This window comes from Camelus dromedarius, chromosome 16, assembly GCF_036321535.1.
Source record: "Camelus dromedarius isolate mCamDro1 chromosome 16, mCamDro1.pat, whole genome shotgun sequence".
Lineage (NCBI taxonomy): Eukaryota > Metazoa > Chordata > Mammalia > Artiodactyla > Camelidae > Camelus > Camelus dromedarius.
In genome coordinates, this window is record NC_087451.1 from 57,087,665 (window position 1) to 57,110,913 (window position 23,249).

Consider the following 23,249-nt stretch of genomic DNA (forward strand, 5'->3'; position numbering starts at 1 on the left):
TCTAATCAAATAAGGTGTCTGCAGGTCACTTGTGTACACAGCACACCTGGAGGGGTGCTGGCACTGCAGACCAGTGGGGAGGCAGGTCCCAGCCTCTTGGTGACACCAGGGCTCTCTGAGTCAGGCATATGCTGCTGCCTCTAAGCCTCAGGCTCCTCAAGGGTTAAATGGGATGAGTTTGCCCACCTTACGGGATTAAAGGCATGAATGTGCAGCCTCTGGCACAAAGTAGGCACTTCGTTCCCTATAAGCAGCTCTCAGAGTCAGAGTCTGTAGCCAGCATCTTGCTCTTCTGGCTGCAGGAGAAGGATTGGCTTTGCCAAAACTGGGCTTGCCCAAGTTCATCCCCAGTTGCTGGTCCCCGGTGCTGCTGAAGCTGTGCCAGCCGGCAGCCACCTCTCATTGGCCTTGGCTTGGAATCTCTGCTGCCCGTGGAATTTTCCTGTGCTCCTTAGAAAAACCCTGGTCTCTCATCAGCACAGTCTGTTGAGCCTCTATCAACATAGCCTGTGCTCACCATCCTCAGGTTGGGTCCCATCTGCATGAAGAAAGAAGGGCTTTCCAGTCTTCCCGGGGCTGCTCCCCTTCAATAAAAGTGACAGTTGTAGCTGCCATTTATTGACCCTACATGTGCCAGGGCTTACACCCTCTATCTCTCTACCTCAACTCTGCCAGGCATGTGATGATATTCCCAGTTCACAGGTGAGGCTCAGAAAGGTGAAGGGACTCAGTCAAGGCCACACAGCCAATGACTGGCAGGCTTGTCTGGCCCCTAATTTTCTCCACTGTACCACACTGCCTTCTAGCTGTCTCTCCTTTTCCCTCTTCTATCACGGTGGATCCGTGCAGCAAAGTTAGATAACCGTTGTTATAAAAGCAGTGATTCTCAACATTAACTGTGGGATCACCTAGGAAGATTTTTTAATGCTGGGAGTGGGCGTGGACATTGGAGGGTGTAGGGTGGAAAGGGTGGAGTTGGGAGGAGGGCCGGTGGGTAGCAGCTGGAAGGGGACACACGGGGCCTTTTGCGGTTGTGATGATGTCCTCCTTCCTGGCCTGGGTGCTGGGGACTTGGGTGTGGTTTTTTTGTGTTTAAAAATCATCGAGCTATACGTTTATGATTTGTGAACTTTTCTACGTGCACGTTACTTTACAGTAAATTTTTTTAATTTTATTTTTTTAAGTAAAGAAAAAAAGGCAGCTGTCCTCAGCCACATCACTGTCTTCTGGGAAAAGGCAGTCGTGGCCCCCGACTCATAATCTTGAAGACGCTTTTTACAGCACTGAGAAGTTGTTGGCCTTTGAGTCTGTGCCTGTCCTCGACAACAGGCCAACACCTCGTCCGGGGCTGATGCTATGCTGAGCTAGGAAGGGCCCACTGTTACTGCAGCAGCAGGTATTCACGGACAGCCAGGCCCTATCTACACCTCCTCCCTCCCCACAACGGGACTCACATGCCATCCTGCCCAAGCCCTGGGACCTAGGGCAGCAGGGACGGAAACAGCTACAGCCCAGCACCTGGGCCTAAGCTGTGAGTCCCCTGCTGACTTCTGTCTTGTATCATAATTTGAGTCACTGGACACACGTCTTCTGATCTTCACTGACAGACTCTGATTTTTAGCTGGACCCCTGGATGTATGAAACGAAGATTGTATTTCCCATTGTCATTTGCAGCTTGGTCTAATTATGTGACTCAGTTCTGGCCAATTGAATGTAAGTGATGTATTCTGCACAATTCTGGGAATTGCCCTGAAAAAGGAGCATGCTCTTCTTCTTCCCCTACTTGTTCTTGCTACCTGGAATATGGCATGGAAAGGCTGAGTTCCAGCAGCCATTTTGTACCAGGGATCAAAGTCATGACTGAAAATAGAAGAGCAATAAGACAGGGGAGCCTGAGTCATCTCTGTTATTTCCTTTACACTGTGGAGCAGGCTGTTGGTGGTGGACTGACTCCTTTCTTTGGGGTTTCTTAACATGAGCTTCTACCCTGTCTGAGACAATGATATTTAAGGTCTTCCATTCTTCTCAACCCAACTTAACCCTAACTAACACTAACAGGGCTTCTGACTTGATCCTTGGCCTGAGTTCCTGCATTGGTCACCTGTCCAGTATAAAGATGAGGGTCCAGCCCTGGTCCTCCTGCAGACTGGAGTTCTGCCCCCACCCCATCTCTGTGGCTGGACCCTGGTGCGTGCTGGTGTGCCCCATCCCAGCTGCCTGCAGGATCATGTGCGGCAGGGCTTGCCTCTTGCCAGAGTGGAGAACAGCCCACTGCTCCCATCAATTTCTGAGAGTGAGCCCTACTGCTTCTCTCTTCCCACTCATCCTCTTACCCTTGGCACCTGCCCTGTGCCTGAAGGGCTGGCCGCTCTCTGGACATCTGCAGCGGGACCGATGCCTACGGTACGTTCTCCAGGGGACAGGTCCATGAGGAGTTCCTGAGACATAAAAACCGTGGCACCTTCATGCATACATTCATCAGTTGACATTCGTCAAGCATCTATTTTGGGCACTGAGAACACAACAGTTAGACATGGTGGGGGGACGGAGCTAGTACAGCGGGTACAAGCACGGCTATACAGTGAGAACGGCAGACACAGCTGCCTGAGGCCCTGGAACTCGTCCCAGGGAATTTCAGGGGTTTCCTTTAAGCATATGCCCATGACCTTGGTCACGTGTGCAAGTCTGCATGAGTCACTACTCCTCTCTGGCCCTCAGCTTCCCCGTTGGAACAGGACGAGGCTAAGCTGGATGATGCTTAAGATTCTGGGTGGGTCTTTCCACCTACGGAGGGAGATAAGGGCCAAGGAGCCCTTAGGCCTGGGTTTGCCATCCATGGGCCTGATTTAGGGCCTTAAAACAACCCATCTAATTATTTATTATGATTCCGTGGGTTGACTGGGGCTCAGCTGGACAGTTCTCCAGTGCAGTGTGCTCATACAGAAATGGAGATAATCACATGTCCCTACCCTGAATCCTCACAGAATTCATGAGATAATACCCCGGGTAACCGACAGTAGATGAGGAGAAGTTTCTCTTTACAGGAAAAATCCAGCTAATAAATGAAGAAGGAAAGATAGAATTATCACCATGTTTCACCGCCCCCCCCTCCCCGCCCTGGGAATGACTGAGTCCAGGCACTGGGCAGCAACTGCTGCTAATTTCACAAGAAGGAAGCCAACTAGACATGTCCCTTAGACGGAAGGATACAACACCTATTATGATTTTAATCTAATCAAGCTTCTAGACTCAAATGGCAATTTACAGGAATTACAAAAGACAGAAAACTACCTCATGGGTTTGTAAGCATCAAAGCCCAGACCGTGGACAATCAATAGGATGTATGATCTGCCTTCTTCAATAATAAATTGCAAGGAAACAGAGAAAGATGAAAGAGAAACCTGTGGATTAAAAAGAGATTGAAGAGACGTCAGCCCATCACAACCGAGCGCATCTTATCTGGGTCTTGATTTACTCCAACTGTTAAGAAATGCCTTTTGACATAAAAACATCTGGAAATTTGAACACTGATCGACTGAATATGTAATGATATTAAAGAATTATTGTTTTAAGAAAGAAGAGTGAAGAGCAATGGACGAAGTACAAGGAACTACCCAGCAGCAAGGAGCTAATACGAAATAAGGCTGGGGAGGATGGGGACGGGGACTGCGGTGGGAGTCCTGCCCCCAGCTCGGCCATTTGTGCACCCCGTGTGTGGCCTTGATTGAGTCCTTTCCCCTCGCCAGCCCTCAGTTTCCGTACCTATGAAATGAAGCAGGCAGGCCCAATGGGTCTGCAGCGGCCTGAGTCTGGCCTCCTTCTGCTTTGTCCTCACCTGTGCAGCCCTGGAACCTTTATTTAGTGCCTATGTCTCCCCTACCATCCACCCATAAGATCATAAAAGCAGCAGGATGGGCAGAAGCCCAGAGCTGTTGGGCCCTGCAGAACCTGGAACGAAAGAGGCCACCTCTCCGAGGCAGCTTGCTTGGAGAATCAAGCTGCATGATCCCAGGTGGGCAGGTCCAAACCCAAGAGAATAGATGTCCACGAAAGAAACTGCTGGAAGACTTTATCACCCACCAACCACGTGCATGAGTTATCTGTTCACCAGGATGGTTTGGCCTTTCCAGATGCCTGGAGCCTGCTGGTGAGTTCCCTGAGCCTACATCCTGGTCTGGTTACCTACTCAGGATTCCAGTTTAGGTGGGGTCCTACTGCCTTTGACACACTCTCATGGGCACAAATGAACAACGTCACTGGATCCTTATGTCACCTGCCCCTCGACTCCTTGTTGCTGGCCTCTGCCCAGCTGCTCTTCCAATAACATCACTAAGGAAGTATCAAACTTAGCATTGAACCACCCACATTGTAAATGCTCAATAAATCTCAATAAATCAAGAGAGAGGACTTCCCTCCTGGGCCATTGCAGGGGCTTAAAATTCTCTTGAAGTATCAGAAGCTTTATCTCCAGAAGGTTAAACTAAAATACCCACCACCTGCTACCAACACCAACCAATTTAACACGTGAACTCAGTAATGCCTCAGCTCCGAAGAGCAAGAAAGACAGGTCCGTGAAAGTGAGCAGTACAGAATGGCAGCCACACCCACCACGTCGGTGTCACATCTGGATTCAAATCCTTGCTCTGTCTCCTACGAGCTCTGTGACCTTGGGTGAGTTACTTAACATCTCTGCAGATAATTTCCAAGAGTGCTCTGATGATGAAACGATTCACTGCACACGCCACATCATGCCTCATGCACTGGGAGGGCTCAGTAGACATTAGTGATAGTTTTTTTTGGCGGGGAGACCTCCACTGCAGCAGCTCACATGTGCTCCACCATCACCTCCCCACCCCTAATTAAACCTTCTCTCCTTTCCCTCTCCCTTATAAAAATGACCTTTTCAGTGCTTCAACGGAACCCTGCCTTGTTTCAGGTCAGGTGCAAGGCCAACACAGAGGGCACCCTGAGCCTGTGGATGTGTGTGTGGTGTGGCTGCCCACCCACTGGAGACAGGACATGAGGTAGCGCAGGAAGGTCTCTTGGACCAATAAGGTGGAATCAGGAGCCAAAGAGATCACAACACAAATCCCAGCTCTACTACGTGCAACTTGGGGTGATTAATGCCCACTTCCCGGGCTAGCGAGCATTGAGGAGGGAATTATTTCAAGTGTTGTTGCCCACCCCAGCCCCAACTTCCTGTACATGGGCCGCTGCTGGCCGCTGCTGGCCTCTAGCGGCCACTGGATAAATCGCACAGTGAGTTGACCTGAGAACAGGCATGTATGAGAAACAATTCTCCGCTTCTGAATTTTCCTGATGTTGGGGTTCTCAACCATGACAGACCCATAACTCCCTTTTTGTAAAATATATTTTGTGTAATGATAGTAATTTAAAAATCTTTAAACACTTCACTGAGGTATTGATATACTATAAATGATACATTTATAGTGTACAATTTGGTAGTTTTTAATATGTTATATACCCAAGAAACTATCATCACAGCCAAGATAGTGAACATTTACATCACCCCCCAGAATTTCCTTGTGCTCCTTTCTAATTCCTCACCCCAAGCAACTACTGAGCAGCTTCCAGTCATTGTAGGTTAGCCCACATTTTCTAGAGATTTCTGTAAATGTATACTTCTTTTTTTCTGCTCTGGCTTCTTCCACTCAGCATAATTATTTTGAAATTTATCCATGTTGTTTTGTGTACCAATAGTTCATTCCATTTTTATTGCTGAGTAGTATTTCATCATATGAATATACTGCAGTTCATCTATTCAGAATGAGGGTAAATTTAAAAATTAATATAATGCCATACTGTAATAGAGGAGAGCAGATCTGATTCTATGTTGGGTCTGTTCCTTTGGTTTTCCTTTGGTGCCTATTTTTCTGGGTTTATTCTTGCAGGCTCTGAGCCTTTTGTAAAACAATGTTGCCTTTAGCCTGCCTGGTAAACAGGAGAGCCTTTTCTCAAGGCTCTGACCTTTAAGATACTAACACTTCTGCACTTATATAAAGATAAGAAGTTGTAGAATAGAAGGTAGCTTTTGTTTTGTTGGAGGTTTTTCAGGAGCACCATGACCTGGACAGCTGCAGGAACAAAGAATTCCTACAGCAAGAATTTTGCAGCAACCAACCACACCCTGTCACCTGTTTTGTGTGTGTGTGTGTGTGTGTGTGTGTGTGTGTGTGTAAAAGGAGCCTGTATTCTGACTAGGGGAGGGTGGTTCTCCAAGACATTAGTGGGCCACCCTCTCAGTCTGCCGGCTTTCCAAATAAAGCCTTTATTCCTTGCCCCAACACCTCATCTCCCAATTTATAGTCCTGTCGTGCCACAAGCAGAATGAGTTAGGACTTGGTAGCACTACTATCATATAAAAGAGAAACTGAAGGAAAGTAATACAATAATAGGTAAGTCCCATGTAGACGCTCAGCCATGATCACACTGGAACATACAATGATGTAGTCAGATGCTTGACCTATACACACAATTACATGAGCCTGGTTCTTTGTCAGAAACTTTGGTTTGGCTCCCATGGCCAGCAGTTGGCCATCCCATGCAGGAGGGTACAGTGCTGTGTGGATGATGCATGGGGCCTGAGATTGAGCAGAGAGGTGGAAACAGGCAGATTTTTAGCTCAGTGGAAAGATTCATTTCTCACAGGGCTGGTGTGTTTCTTTCTGAGTTATGCGAATGGTGTGTTTGGACTGGACCACCATTAGATTTTAGACCTCTATCTAGCCTATTAACAATCCAGACTCATTCACTAAGGTCCATATTTAATTTTTCAAAGGCACATTTGCATTCCTCTTATCTTATTTACACAGCACAATCTAGGATCTTCCATTGCACTTTGCTGAGCAGGGACATAAGCAGTCTTCTATTCCTCAAGTTCTCAGGGCCAGCGGCAAGCGTTGGCACTTCCCAGTCCCACTGGGACCTCTCTCAGGAGCCAGAATATGATTTTACGGAAGAAAGTGTTCAGCAATGCTTTTGAGGCAACAAGGCTTTAGAACCTTCTACTACAAACATAACCTTCAGTTGACAGCTTGTTAGTTTTTATAACTTGTAATGTTTATATAGACAGATGATCTGTGGCCTTCATGTCCTCTTGCCCTAGGCTGTGACATCCAGAATTTATTAATGGGCCCCAGGTTGGGCTTTCCGTTTCCTTGACTGGGTAAGAACCCATCCAGGGCTCATGTCTGTCACAGTTGGGTGGGTGGAGAGTTGAGGGTCCCTCTGGTCCCCCTTTGAGTGCTGCCATCATCCCCTCTAAGTCTTCAGGCTGCAGGGAGATCCTCCCTTGGGCCAAGTTCCAGCATGTGGACCTGGGCTGTGGAAACCTCTCCTTCCACCTGTGGCTCTAATTCTGCACAGACGAGGTTATTTGGGTCAGCTGAAGCACCTGTAGATTTCTGGTCACAAGCAGTACCTCATGAGGTGGCACCCCGAGAATGCCCTCTTCCCAGGGTTCTGCCTCCACCCAAGCCCTGCTGGCTTCACATCCCCAGATGTAATGTGTTGCTGTCCTGCTGGGGAGGGAAGTCCAGAAATGGACAGTACAGGGCAGCTCTGCCCACTTAGAAAGCTCTTCCTGCTTCCTGTCAGACCCTATCAACATGTTTCCAAGGATGGGGTGAAGATCAGTAACAAAACTTTCTCTTGCCTCCTCTTTGCTGCAGTTGCTGGAAGTATCTCCCAGACTTCCTTGGTGACTTATGATACTAGCATGGAGAGCTAGCAGGTTGTCAGGTCACCACTCCAAGGATGGTTAGCCCCGTGCTGACTCTATTAGGCAGGTCTCTTTGATTTCAAGTGACAGAAACCCAACTCAAATATGTTTACACAAGAAGGGACCTTTATTGAATCGCAAGGTTGCAGTAAGGACCAGAGCGTGTTTAGGTTGTAGAAAGAGTGGACCCTGGGACTGGAATTCTGTCTGGACGCTGCTCGCTCTTCAAGGAGGCTTAGTCTCTCAGATGGGCTGTATGCACAGGATTCCAAACTGTCGGCCTCTGGCCCTACACCCAAGGCTTCCTGTAAGAAGCTGAGCTGCTCTGCTTAATTTCAAGTCAAGACATACTGGTTGTGGCCTGGGCATACCCTGTCACATGGATGGCAGGGCCCTGCAACTGACAGCCCCACTAAAACCCCATGGGGGAAGGAGTTCCCTCATAGATAGTCCTGTTCCCAGAATGCAGGAGAGAGGCAGGCAGAGCAGCCAGCGCTCTCTACCCTGTCCCACCCAGTGGTCTGCATCACAGTGTCACCAATCCCTCCAGGCCCATCTGCTACTTCTGCCTGAAGGCAGGACAGACCTCAAAACTGAGCCAATTTGCGTGGTTAAGACCAGAATATTTCTAGAAGAGTGATGATGTCACAGAACTGGGGTTCTAGAAGGTGGCGGTGGCCCAGAACTCCTGCCACTTTTTTAGACACTGGAGAGTGGTGAGCAAGGGGTGCTAAAGGGTAGCTCCTGAGGAAGAGGAGGTGGGACCTGGGGTCAGAGAAGCATAGGAGAGAGGTAAGCTTGGAGAGGGAAGGTGGGTGCGCACCTGCCAGAACCACTGTCCTCCCCAAGGGAACCCCAAGAGGGGGCTTCAGGAGCAGGGATGGGGCTCCCTGCTTTCTGAGGCTCAGTGACACCCATCTCTGAAGGAACCTACTGAGTCAGGGCAGAATATGGTTGCATGGGACGTGCTTATACTAAAAAAGTATTTGTTGTTTGTCTGAAATTCTAATGTAACTGGGCATCCTGTAATTTTATTTGCTCAATCTGGCAACTCTAGGGTGGGAAAGAGAAGCAAAAGAATGGTCACAAGCACAGGCTGCTATGAGCGAGTCTTAGAAAACAGGATGAAACATCCCTGAGGAAACAGGGCATCAGGGCAGCATCTTGTCCTGACTCATGAAGCTGGTGGGGGGAGGAACCCTAAGGATATAGTTTAAGGGGAAAGGTGTACACACACACACACACACACACACACACACACACACAGAAAATGTTCTGAAATTGACTGAGGTGCTAGTTGCACAGTTCTGTGAAAATGACCGAATCGTACAATTTAAATGAGTTAGTCTGACTGACACAGAGAGTGAAAGTGAGGGTTGTTTCTACAACTAGGTCATTCTTGATTGCTTTATGATATGCACCTCTGAATGGAAAAAAAAGAATAGAACCTATAACCAACCGGCTCCCAGCGAATTGCACCAGGCAGGGCATCCCCTTAGGGAGAGTCATGTGTCATATGGGGTGTGCAGTTGGGAGTGATCAGTGTCCATTGTCTTAGCCCATCCTCTGAAATCACATATGCAAATACAAACTAACAAATACTAGTGAAGGAGAGTTCTCATTCATCTCCTTTGCCCACCTCACTCCCCAGCCCTGTACCCAAATGCTGCCCCAAGCTGGGTGCCCATCACAAGGGTGAGAACAACTAAAGGAAAGTGGAGACCTACAGATGAAAGGAGATTGGCCTTGGTTTTTAACTCCTAAAGCTGGGCAATGGGTACACGGAGGTTCATGACACTATTCTTTCTCCTTTTGTAAATGTTTATGATTTTCCACAATAAAAGAGTATTTACAAAATAATAAATGAGGGGAAAGACTAGAAACAGCCAGGTGGGGAGCAGTGAGTGAGCGAGGACATTTGGCTACTCTCTCCAGATTCCTCAGGCCCTCGGAGCAAACCAGCAGGCAGTCTGGGAGACCCTAGGACCCGCCGGTCTGCCATTGCACGCCCTCCACTGTGCCTCCTCTCCATCGAGGATGCCCAGCCTGCTGCTCATCTCCTTGGTCAGCTGCCTGGTGGCCATAAATCAGGCCAGACCCATCAGCCGCTGTGACTTGGCCAAAGTGCCACGCAAGGAGGACTTGGATGGGTTTGAGGGCCACTCTCTGAGTGACTGTGAGTGCCATTCCCTCCCCCCAACCCCCACTGCACCTCCTCTCCTGGTCATGCCCTACGTGGCCAGCTGTCTTTTTCTGTCACTTGTTTTCCAAAGTCAAGTTCAAAAAACAGCGTCTCCAAGAAGCCTTTCCCAGCATTGCATATTCGTTCAATGATTATTAAGTGAGCACTTAGTATGTCCAAGGAACTCTTTTAGACACTGGGGGTATAGATATCAACACAGTCCCTTCCCTCACAGTGTTCACATTCTAGGGGAAGAGACAGCAAACAAAACAAAACAAAACAAAACATACAAATATATGAAGTACTTCCTGGTGCTGATAAATGGTATGCAGAAGAGTAAAGCAGGGGGAGTGATAGGTGACAATGTTACAGAAGAGAAGTCAAGGAAGGCCTCTCTGAGGAGGTGACACTGAGCAGTACTGAATGGATAAAGGACCTGGTCCCCCAAACATCTGGGGGAAGAGTATTCCAGGCAGAGGAAACAGCCAGTGTAAAGGCTTTATCCTACTCCATGGTAGAGAAATCTCCCTTCTGCCCAGAATTTGTGCACATCTCTCTCACAGCACTCTCTCCTTTCACCTTGCTTTGTTTTTTTAGGCACATAGCTTCATTCTTCTCCTACAGGTGCATTGAAGGCAGCATCTGCACTTGATCTAGCTCAATGTCCCTCCCTGGGCTTTGCACAGTTTCTGGCACACAGAAGATGGTTGTTAAGGGCAGAAAGCACGGATGGACAGATGGACTGATGGGCAGTTGTGCTGATGGGTGGGTGGATGGACTGAAGGATGAGAGGAGAAGCTAATGGGTGTTTGTAGCCTGCAAGCCCCATCTAGCCTCTAAGGCCTTGCTCCTTTCTTCTGGTTCCTGGTCTCCCTTCCTCCTGCATCTCCCTTCTCCCTCAGCTTAGTCTCCTCTAAAAACCCTCTTCTCCCTGTTCTAAGGGCTGAGCCTGGCTTTCGTGGAAAGTGACTTCAACATAGCAAAGGTAAATGAAAATACATATGGCAGCTTTGACTACGGCATCTTCCAAATCAACAGCCACTACTGGTGCAACGATTACCAGAGTCACACGGAAAACCCTTGCCACGTGGACTGTCAAGGTCTGGCCAGGGCCCCGGGGTGGGAGAGGTGAGAGAGGTGACCAGGCTCTATGCACAGGACTTCCCTTCCTACGCACAGCCTGGGAATGGCCCCTGGTGGGGTGGCTCAAGGAATCAGGGAATCCTTTTACTGAGCAGAGGGTTTGATTTGTGTCCTGAATTGCCCATCCATAGGAGTTGCCACGGTGTTCCCCAGGCTCTAGATAGGCTCTGCACAGCCAGCAGCAGTAGAGCAGCAGCAGCCAGCATTTATTAAGAGTGGATTATGCACTCAGCACTTTACATGCATAGCTCATTTCATCCAAACTGCCATGCAATACTGACTAGTATGATCCCCACTTTACAGATGAGAAAACTGAGGCTCATAGAACCAGTGCCAAATGCCAAACTGGTGGCCCTGAAAGCTCAGCTCTAACCACCAAGCAGTACTGTCTTTGGCTAACAGTCTAACCAAAGGCCAAGGGCAAACTCCCCACTCAGCTGATCCAGGAGGCTCCACGGGTCCATGACTCTGTCCCTTATCTCCTCCTTTGTTCACCTGAAGTGCCTCCCTCCTTAAGCATGATTTTACCTTGGTCTCTGTGCTTTCCCTTGAAACCTCCAAACCTAGGGGTGAACCACCATCTACTCTGGCTAGGAAGTATGAAGTAAACCAGCCCAAATCTCAGGCTTCCTGTCCCTCCTGCCCCCACCCCCGGCCACCCCCCAACCTCCAGCAGCCATTTTATGGATGCCCCAGTGAGCCTCTAGGAGGAAGGCCTTGACCCATCTGGAAGTACTCAGGCCTCTGGGTGGCACACACCTGTGCGGGGAGAGCCAGTGACTGCCTCAGTCTTCAGGACTGTCCCCTGTGCTCTCACCAGTACAGTTCCTTCTCCCTTTCAGGACTGCTGAGCCCCAACCTTCTCTCAATCATCAACTGTGCAAAAAAGACTGTGTCCGGAGCAGGGGGCATGAAGAACTGGTGAGGAGGACCCCGTGGGACTAAGCTGGTGGGCAGGGTCTTAAGAAAGATGTGCTGACAGAGAAAGGGACACTAGGGCAGGCCTAGATGTCTTCTACAGTCTAGAAAGATGTGGGCTAGTGGCAGGGCTTGGAACCCCGGGATCTGGCTTTTCCTCTGACTGAGTTAAACCAAACTCTTTTGGTTGCAGTAACAGAACAGCCTAAGCTAGCTGAAGGAGATTTACTCTGAGAGGACAAGGGGTCTTACTGAGCCCACACAAGGGGTGCAGGTTGGGCCTCAGGAAGAGGATGCAAGCAGGGCTGGAAACTGTCAGCAAGCTTTCCTTGGCAGGTTTCTGCTTCTCTTGGTGTATTTGCTTTACGACTTCCTCTGCAGACCAGCTTTCTCTGCTCTACTGTCCACAGGACCATGTCTGCCCTGAATTTATGGACTAATGTCCTAAGCAACCACACAGAGCCTGGCTAGGCTCAGTCCCAGTTCAAGTGCTTGAGCTAGAGAATCTGATGGGTTCAGCTTAGACCCTGTGTCCCTGCTTGGTTCAATCAGCCGTAGACCTGGGAGCAGTGAAGCAACAGAAACCTGGCTGCCACAGGGCCCTCTCTCCATAACTGACAGCAACATTTTCTAGAATAAGTGTGTTGTTCATCAGCTGGGCAGACACCCCAGCTGTCAGCTTACCAATGGGGGACATCGGGATGGTTACTTAACTTCTCTGACCTTCAAACTAGATATATAAATAATATCAGTGGCTGTCTCTATGTGAAACTGAAAAAGGGAAGGAGTTAGTTAAGTGCCTTGCATTCTCTAAAAACACATGCAAAAGAGGGGTTGACTATTATGGAAAAAAAAAGTCAATGGTTGCCTCTGGGATTTTTTGTTTGTTTTTTAGTAACTCTCAGCCCTGTAACACAGTGCTCTCCTCCTTCAGAGGGAGATAAGGATTTGAAAATGTAGAAGCAATAACAATAAAAATAATAAAAATTCAAAAGCCTGTGGTGGGGGGTGTAGAGCTTAGTGGTAGAGTGCATGCTTAGCATGCAGGAGGTCCTGTGTCCAATCCTCAGTGCATCTATTAAAAAAAAAAAAAAAAGAAATGTGGAAGCAAATTGAATGGGGGAAGAGGGCAAACAACACGGAGAACGGAATTTAAAGGAAGAATCAGAGGCACCAAAGGAGGACAGATTAGACTGCTGGGCATGAAGGGGATGCTGGGCGTGGCTCTGCATGGAAGCCTCACTGTTCTGGGTCACGTGGGCGGGGAAGCAGCTGGTCAGGTGGAAGCAAGAACCGGTCTTCTTTCTCTCCACAGGGTAAAATGCAGGCTGCACTGTGCAGGCCGGCCACTCTCCTGCTGGATGACAGGGTGCCACGTGGGATGAGGCAGGGTACAGGCCTGTGGTGAGGTCACTCCAGAATTCCTCTCCTCACTTCGGAATTCTTCATTTCTTCTTCCTCTTGCCTCCACTTCCTGTTATTTTCTTCCCTCCCTGTTTACAAATAAAACTGACCAGAGCCCCAGAAATAAATGGTTTCTAGGGCTTCGTCCTTGTTCCATCCAGGTCTGGGCCCCTGGTTCCCTGACTGTCATTTGCAAACCGAGAAGACCATAATGAACAAGTTCCTATATTTTTGGATTTATGAAAGCATTCCTTGTGCAAAGACTGTGTTAATGTATTCATTATTAATTCCACGCGTATTTGAGTACCTAACAGAGTAGGAGTGTGCTCGGGACTAGCAGACAAAGCATAACTGTTGTTCATGAGGTGTTCATAATCTAGCTGGGGGAGCAGAGACACACAAGCATAATGGAGACAAGGAATAGATACGTACAATGAATACAATGGTAGTAAAATCTATAATTATTGGTTTGAAACAGTATCAGGATTTAAGTTTTTCCTCCAAAGCCAACTATTTTTGAAGTGAGAAAGCTCAGAAGTAGGTCATGGGTGGGGCTAAGGGTCTGGTATATTGAGGTGGAGAAGGTAGTGGAGGGGAGGGGAGAAATGGTGCCAGGTGCCAGTGATTTGGGGGTACTTTGGGAGAATAGAGTAGAATCAAGATAATTAAAAATCTTCAGGGGGGAGGGTATAGCTTAGTGGTAGGGTGCATTCTTAGCATGCACAAGGTCATGGGTTCAATCCTAGTACCTCTGTTAAATAAAAAAATGATAAATAAACCTAATTACCCCCCCCCCCCAAATAAAAAGCTTCAGGATCTGCTTTGCTCGGATGGTGCTGATGTGGAGTAAAACCTGCTTAAAGACACTGCAAAGACAGAAAAGGGACAGTTGGAGGAATGCCCTGCACAGAGCCACCATCAGTCCTGTCTGACTAAACTTGGGTTTTATCTTGAGCCACTCATAATCCTACTCTGAGCTTTTACTCCTTCAGCTATAAAATGAGTGATTTGACTGTTCAATGATTCCCAGACTTTTGGATTTCACAGACCAGTGAAATGTCAAAGAAAAAAAATTAAAGACTGAAAGTTTCCAACTTTTAATTTTAATGCTTAAGTGTTGAGCACAACAGCTATCCTTTATCAGTATCTCTTCATAAGACAGTTTTTAGCATCAAATTGAAGGAAAGTCGTATTTGTAGGATAATACAAAGGAATAGATTTTGTTCTGTGGAAAAAATATGTAAACCTTGATTATATTGTCCTTTTCCCATTTTGCTAAGAACTAGTAAAAACTTCATCATAGTGCAGCATGGGTCTGAAGACCATTGTTTGGAAACCTCAAGGGATCTGCTCTATTTCCTCTGTAACACAGCTAACTTTTAGGATGCCTAGAACAGCCCTTCTCCGGCACCAGCACCATGAGCTCCAACGTTGGTGCCCTAATTCGACCAACTTTTTCCAAACTTATCTCTCCTCTTCACCTTACCTCCCAACTTCCCACATCATCTACCTCCACCAGCTCTCATACATAATTCACTAAAATCATGAAGGAAAGTCAGGGAATTCTTTTCAATGATTTCATGTCAGACAGTTGATAGACTTAATGAGCTATATCTTGATATATTTAAAACTCATGCAAACACTCAGGTCAAAGGATTTCATCTTTAGTGGTCACATTCCACAGAGTTGGGAAGTTTAAATTTTTAAAGTTCTGTGGGTAGTTAGTGGTAACTACCTAGTACTCTAGTCTTCTATGGGAGTTTGAAAATGAAGCCATCTGCTGTAAAGACATTTGTACCACTTGATCCTGTAAACTAACCCTTTGGACTCTCCCCTAAAAATACACTTGAACAGAAGCACTAAACTCCAAAGACCTGGAGGCTGCCGGGCTGCGGGAGGGGAACTAGAGGCCAAGACCCCTCCAGAGTGGGAGGGGCGAAGGAACGGTCAGAGAACCACAGCCCACAGTGGTGACTACTACTGTGATGGCTGAGTGGGTGCCTTTCACAGTTCCCATCCGGACTGACAAAACCTTGCTGGTGTGGGAGCTGAGTTCCGGACCCTGGACCGAGGCCTTGCAGGTGAGCTGGCCAGGGTGGAGGGAGGGATGCAGAAAGCCGCCCTCGCCCCAGTAACTGGGAGTCCCGGGCCAGGTGACCCCCACCTCCCTGCACGAGCCTGGCGTTGCAAGGTGACCAACCCCCACCCCGCACGAGCCTGGCGCTGCATGGTGACCCCCCAAACAAATCAATATAGAATAATGCTTTGGCGGGGAGTGGGCTGCGGGTGGGGAAGGGAGCGCGTAGTAGTGGCGGGGCGGGAAGGCGGCGGTGATTCGGCGCCGGGCTCTCTTGACTACCCGCTTGGGGCTAGAGGTCGACTAGGCGCTGAGCCCAGAAAGGCGCGGCGCAGCGCTGGCAGCTAGGGTGCACGGGCGAGAGCCATTAACCACCGGAGCTGCGAGGGGCGGAGGAAGCGAATTCGGCGATGGGGAAGGGAGAGGCCGCACGCGCGCACGCGAGCAGCGCCCCGCTTGCCTCCTTCGCCTGGCTCCGCGCGGGACGATGGAGAGGGAATGGTTGGCCTGGTTTGCCCCGGTCCCGCGGGTCCAGTAACGTCCCCCTCGCGCGCGCCGGGGGTGCGAGGCGGGTTCCGCTATGCTGTGATTTCCCCTCCCCACCCCTCCCGCACCTCAGGCAGCGGAAGGCAGGCGGTGCCGTGCGCAGGTGCTCCGGGCAGAGACCCCCACCCCCCCGCCCCACGGCTTGGGGCGGCCCGAGGTGGGGCCGGGCAGACGGCGGCTGCTGCTGAGGAGGCGCCAGCCCTGGTCAGGCCCCGCTCCCCTACCCCAGCCTTATGCCCAACCTTGTACTCAACCCACAGGCCCCTGGTGCCCGCGTTCGGCGCGGCCTCCCGTGGCCTGGGCGTGTTGGGTCAGTAGTGCCTGGGCCCTGGGACTGCAGGGGTCAAGAGGTTGGGGTACGGAGTGTGGAGGAAGGGTGATGGGGTATGAGGAAGAGAATGGTGGAGGCAGCGTAAAGGTGAAAGTTACAGAGCTCCGCTGGGCCAAGTGGTTAGTGGTGGCAGGTGGGAGTGTAGCAGAGTGATGGGCGTGCAGAGTGGGGAGTAACTGGGGACCGCTGTGGTGTTTAGGTGTGGCTTGGAGGAGGTCTGTAGCCATTGGAGGTGAGGGGTACAGAGTAGCTGGCTTCGCAGCGTAAATTAGAATAGGAGCAGGGTGACACCTGATGTGGAATAGAGAGGGGGAAGGGGCTAGGGGCCGTGATTGAGTAGTGGGACTAAGGACAGGTCTTGAGAACTGAGCGAGGCACTGTTTGCTCAGAACAGAGTGATGTGTCTGTGGTGTGCTTTACAGGGAGAGACCCAGGAACCTGAGAGGGGAGTGCACTGGGGAGGCATTGAGGAAGGGCAGGACCAAAGGATTGTTCCCCCATTGTCTGCTGGGCCCCTTCTTCCCCACCCAACATAAGATGATGAGGCCCTGATGAGAAAGGTCTTTGTGAAGAGAGGGGCAGGTCCAGGTCTCCATAGGATGTTACGATTTTGGAGGGCCCAGCAGGCTTTTGGGGCTCCAGTGCCCCAGTGGTAGGGGATGGGACTGTCCTAGTGTCATGAGTCCCTTCCAGTGTTGGCTGCTTTTGTTCCTCTCCTGTTGCCTCGATGTCTGGTTTTTCTTTTGTCAACAACTTACAGAATCAGTTCTTGAGGCCAGTGCCTCAGACAGGGGCTCCCCTAGACCAGCCTTCTGAAGACATGGGTGGGGGTGGGTTGGGGAGGGTCAGCCCAAGTCAGATTGATCTAGATCAGGGGGAAGCATAGAATGATGGGGACCAGGGCTAGCGCGGCTCCCTTCTCTCTTCATGATCTTCCCCTAGCAGGGGCTCCTCTGCTGGTTCCACTTCCCCCAGGGAGCCGGCAGTGAGAAGGAAGCCCACTCCCAGCCTGGGCCAGCCCCAGGAGTCCAGCCAGGGGTGGGACCCAGCCTAAGGCTGGCTCTGCTACCACCTAGCTCCTGGAGAAGGAGATTGGACCTCTGGGACTGGTCCCCTGGTGAGGGAAGAACCGTCCTGTGCGTATCCTCAAGGAGACACCTGGCACTATTGCCTTCCCCGGGCAGAGACATGTAATGATTTTCTTGTCTGCCTCTTCGTCTGTGCCTTTTCTTCGGAGGACTTGACCGCATCCTGCCATCTTTTGGGCAAGGGAGCTGTATGAAAAAAAGAAAAAAAAAAAAGGATGCTTTGACTTGATTTGTATGTAAACTTTTATGAATATATTTCTATACTACATCCTATCTAAAATTGAAATGGAGATATAAGAAAGAACTAGCAATGTAAGAAATCCACAGTAATGTGTAAGTTACTTAGAGAGCTAACACGAGATACTTGGACTCTCAAAGGAACTTGCTAACGCAGATGATGCTAAAAGAGTGCTAATTCTTTTAGTTGTTTATAAAATGTGTAGAAGTATGTGTGTTCCTTCTCACAGGGGTTAGTTATGTAGGGAGTGGGGCTGCTACAGATTCAGGTCCTATTTCAGTGGTAGGTCCATCTTATCTCCTCTTCAGGTCATATTCTCAAGCAGGAGCTGCAGGATGACATGACTAAACAATCTACTTCCTTTGCTTACCCACAAGCCTATAATAGGCTTCTGCAGGACTTCCTTGGTTGCTTTCAACATCACCTTCACCACCAGAGGTCAGGGAAACCTTCCGATTAATCGGGGGCCCTGGAAGTGATACAGGGAAGTATTGATTTAAAAGTTATAATATTTATTTAGGGCTTCCTATGAACTCATTGCTTAAACTGTGGTCCTATTTAATCTTCACAACCACTCTTATCAAGTTGGTATTGATAAATCTCAGGTGTATCCAAAATAAGTCTCCGTGTGAAGTTGTGGTATTTTTAGGCCTCTTATGTCTTTAGGTTTGTCTGGGCACCAGACATAAGGCAGTTCAACCTAATGCCCTTGCTCTAAGCAGCTCCAGATGCCAAGAATTGGCCAGTTACTCCTTTGGATTCACTGGATGGTCAAAAAGGGTCATAAAGGTAAACTGTAGATTTTCTTTGACTAACCAGACTCCTTTCAATATTGAAATCCTAGACTTCAGAGAGAAGACTAGAACTGGGTTGTGGGGAGATGTTAGAGACAAGTTTCTGAGCATTGACCTGCCACGTAGTATTAACGATAACCTCAGTGACTTGGTGGTGGTGGTCATAATTTTCTCCAGTATGTGTGTGGTATGTAATAAAAAACAGTTGTCCATATCTAGTAATTCATCTGTGAGTCTTACTTGATTTTGAAGCAACAGGATACCTCAACTATTAAGTGGGCTTGCCGGAGTTCAGTTTTTACTTCTAATAAAATATTTTGAAGCCTTGCCTTTAATTCAGAGTCCTGGGTAGGGGTATAACTCAGTGGTAGAACATATGCTTAGCATGCATGAGGTCCCGGGTTCAATCCCCAGGACCTCCATTAAAAAAACCCCCAAAAACCAAAAAACTCATCACCAAAATTCTACGAGCTTCAGGATCTTTCTGACCTTGATGAAAGGGAAAATGAAGATATTGTGGCACCACATCAGAAGCAAGGCCTGAAGTTCTGTGCTTTAGAGGTGGTATTGCCATCCTATGAGGGCAGGAGTCCTGGGGCTGGCATGGCCGAGGAACCCTTGGACTACCCAGTGTGTGGTGGGTAGTGAGGGGGTGGGATTTCTCCTTTTTTCTTTCTTTCTAAAACTTTTTTTTCAGATACATCATCACCCTGGCTAAGCAACTAAAGCCCTGGGCAGAGTTTTTCTGCCTTGCAATATAGGTTCTTAGGTGATGCCTTACAGAACCTTTAACTTTAAAATTTTAGAGCTCTGCCTGTCAAGCTTAGGAGGAGGGAAAATTTTTTCCCCCATTTTTGGTTACTAATTTGTTTTGTGCTAAAATAGTCCTTTCCAATACAGATTTCTTGTAGCCTTCAGTTATCCCAACAAAATCATCATCTGAAGATTTAAATTCTTGTGTAAATGTTCAGTCCTTTGCTTCCTATTCAAGGACTTGAGTGGATAAGTCAAATGTAGATCCCTAGAAAGGTTTTTCCAGCTGTTACTGAGTTTTCTTCCTAGAACCTGTGGTATTTGGGGTTAGGGTTTTAAGTCAGAGGCAGGTCTGTTAGTTAATGGAGTGTGGGAGGCTCCACCATCCACCCGAGTGGCTGATGCCCTGGGAGAGGCCAGATCATCTGCACTATCACCAAATCTGTCTCATTGTGTGATTACAGCCATTTATGCACAGGAGAGCAGGAGCATAGCTTCAGCTTGTCCATTTGAAATCTGAGTGATGTGAGATTTGTGCCACATTTTTGGCTTGCATCTCCTGTCTAGTACTTCAGGAACTTCCAGAATTGATCTGGGCAGTAAAAATGTGTCCTGCCAGGATGTATCTACAACAGAGCCATTCAGCCACACGTGTGTGTTGGCCCTGTCCTTAATTGCTGTGATAGTGATCTAAGAATCACAGATGCATTTTTCTTTTTAAATGTGTAACAGAAATCAATTATTCAGATAGGCATTTTAAGTCCATTTGTTTTTCTTGGATTTAGGGCCATTATTATTCCTTAAGAAAAGGAAGATGACCCAGAAGCTTGCTATTCAAAGGCTATGACAGATGCATTCCAGAAACTGCTGGTTGTGGTTTATGGGTAAGACTTTTTTTTTTGAGGGGGGCGATAATTAGGTTTATTCATTTATTTACTTGTTTTTAGAGGAGGTGCTGGGGGTAGAAAGAACCCAGGACCTCGTGCTTGCTAAGCATGTTCTCTGCCACTTGAACTATATCCTCCCCACTCTAAGACTTTCTTGGTTGTCCTTAACCTTGGCTCTGACACCTTATTTGAAATTTGGAGAGCAGGAACGAGGGCCATCAGTGTGCTTCTACAGTTGTGGACACAGAAGACACAGGCCTTTTAAAACTCCCCTCAAGCAGAATCCCAAGCATTTAGGAATCAAGTAAATACGGCCTTAAGTGGGATTATGCTGCAGCATTTGAAAACTGTGAATGCCTTTCAAATAAGGTGTATTGTTATCCAGATCTCAGCATCTCATATATATTTTATGTGAAGTATTTTACTGAAAAACCTTTCTATAAGTGAATTATATGGATGTCTTGAATTAGGGATTAAGTTGTCAAAGTAATTTCTAAAAGAAAATATTAATGTACTGCATGTAAGATTTTTTTAAGGAGTAAAAATGTGTTTCATGTCATTGAGAACTTAATTTGCAGCTAGATTTCTAATTATGTAACTCACCCCAGCGTTTTCAAGTTTGTTATGAAGGGAACAAAGTAGAGAAAGAAAAGATGGTTACGTTCTGAAAAAGTATTTGAAGTTTCTTCTGCACAAGATAATTATTTTAATTCAATTTATACCAAATTATTTTAAATTAAGTTTAAATCAGGGACACTTCAATCATATCCATGTTTGGGCTTTAAGAAGTCTAGCTTCTTGTGAAATGTGAGAGGAAGGGATTCAGTATCGATGCTAAAATTTTCAGAAAGCTGATTGTAACAACAGACCCATTCCTCATTGGCCAATCTTGGAATCAATTCCATTTAAAAACCATTATGTACTTAATGCCAGGAGTAAGAAGCTCCTTCTCCATGAAGTTGAGTGGCCAGAGGGTGTGCCAGACAATTCAAAAGGACTAAAATTAAATGATTGTAAGGGCTGTGAAGGAAGTAAACTGGGTGCTAGTTGCAGTATTTCAAGAAAATTATTTAACATGCTGACAATTTTTTGAGAGGGAGGAGGTAATCACATTTTTATTTACTTATTTACATATACTCTACTTCTTAAAAATAAATTTTTATTGAAATATAGTCAGTTTACAATGTTGTGTCAGTTTCTGGTGTACAGCACAATACACAGTCATGTAGGAACATACATAGATTTGTTTTCTTATTTTTTAACCATAAGTTACCAAAAGATACTGAATATAGTTCCCTGTACTATACAGTATAAACTTGTTTATCTATTTTATTTATAGTAGTTAGTATTTGCAAGTCTCCAACGCCCAATTTATCCCTTCCCATCCCCTTCCCCACTGTTTATTTTTAATGAAGGTAACGGGGATTGAATCCAGGACCTTGTGCGTGCTAGGTACACACTAACCACAGAGCTATACCTCCCCCCAACATGCTGACTTTAACAACCTAGGTGTCTTCTATGTGTGTGCACACAGGGTAGACCTCTGAAAAGTGGCATTGTAATTGTTTCTAGACTGATGGCTGTGCTGAGACAAGGTGAGATGGGGAAATTTTCCCATGCTAATGTAAAGGGCTGTTCACTTGGTTTCCAACACTTTCTCGGAATAAATTGCTCACCTACTCCAAAAACCCTTCCTGCAGAAATTTTGGAGTCGTCACTGATTCAGTGGTAACCCCTAATAACAGAGTGGTGAAGTTTATTATCAGACATGGATGCTGAGAGTTTATAGAGGACATGGCAACATTTTAGAATAACTAACTGTAAGGTGTATTCCTCTCCCGCCACCCTAACTTGTGCTCATTTTGTAGATCAGCTACTTTTCTTGGAAGCAGTGTGGCCAAGGGGAGGAAGAATGTCTCTCAGATGTCAGCTTTGAGGAGGAGCTGCTCAGATGGCCAGAACTGGGCTAGCACTTTTGAATTTCCAGGAAGTCCGGGCCCTGTGACTTCCTTGGGAAGCTCTGCACCACCTCACCCCCACCCCTGCGCTGCTGGAGTCTGGGGCCACTCTGGTCTGCAGCCCAAATCCTGCCTTGTTGTGCCAGGGGGCCAGGCCTGGGTTGGAGAGAGGGCCCGGCAGGAGGTAAGTGTCACATTTGCTGGGGGAAGGATGGCTTGGGCCCTGGGAAAAAGTCTGACTGTGGTTCCATCTCCACTCTGACCTAATAAAGGAGGTGTCACTACAGGGTGGGGCATGAGGCAGGGGAGGGGCGCACGTGTAGCCAAGCTGCCATTTCGCTTCGGTGTCTGTTCAGTGTGCTTGGCCAGTGCCCTACTGGCCTGTGTCGCTGTGCCCGAATCGTTTTTAGATTATGCTTCGCCAGTATTTTTGGTTGCTGCAGCTCTTTGGTTGGCAACCACTCTGGCTTCTGGTCCAGGGATGGCCCCTGGGGTGGTCCCTGGGCTCTGTCCAGCAGACCCCCGACTCACAGTCGGGGGACTTTAATTCTGTCAACCCGATGTCAGCTGAGACTTTGCTTTTGTACCCAGCCATGGAGTCAAATGGAGAGCTGCCGGCAGGACCACATGAAGATGCTGCTGTTCCACGTCAAGGTGAGAATGACAAGCTAACCCAGCGTCAAAAGCTCCCAGAGGAGGTTCCAGTGCTAGGCTGGGATCAGAATCAGGCCCCAGCTCTGTCTCGACCTAAAGGTAATGAGATCAAAGCTGTAGATACAGATCTACCTTTGGATCTTCAGGGAAGCCCAGATCAGCCTCCAGAGCCCCCTGAGGAGGCTGAAATGTCCTCATCCCCGCATGAGGCCCAGGCTCAGCGTCCAGAGCCCCCTCAGGAGGTCGAGTCTCCACCCCAGCAGGCGGCTCCTGCTCAAAATCCACAGGCCCCTGAGAAGGCTGAATCTTTTCCGCCCCAGGCAGAGGCCCAGGCTCAGCATCCAGAGGCCACTGAAGAGACAGAACCACCTCCACTTCAGCAGGGGGCTCTGTCCCAGCCTTCAGAGGGCCCTGAGGAAGTAGGCACTGCCATCCCTCGGGGGGAGGGAGGGCTTCAGGAGGTTTTAGCTGAACAGTTAACGCCTCATGAGGTAAATGGTCCCAATGAGAATGAAGCCCACCAGTCAGACCTGCA

The 23,249-nt window shown here is 48.1% G+C and overlaps 2 protein-coding genes across 2 annotated transcripts in view; one reads left to right on the forward strand and one right to left on the reverse strand.

The window, feature by feature from the left end:
- Positions 1-23,249, reverse strand: part of LOC135318451 (cartilage-associated protein-like) — a 117,982-nt gene that overhangs the window by 16,668 nt on the left and 78,065 nt on the right. The gene's annotated exons all lie outside the window — the stretch shown is intronic.
- The window catches only part of LOC105097752 (leucine-rich repeat-containing protein 37A3), a 36,484-nt gene continuing 28,608 nt past the window's right edge, over positions 15,374-23,249 (forward strand). The window contains exons 1-3 of the mRNA XM_031469568.2: positions 15,374-15,469; positions 22,652-22,714; positions 23,035-23,205. Coding sequence (XP_031325428.2) covers positions 15,374-15,469; positions 22,652-22,714; positions 23,035-23,205 — 330 coding nt within the window. The remainder of the gene's footprint in view (positions 15,470-22,651; positions 22,715-23,034; positions 23,206-23,249) is intronic.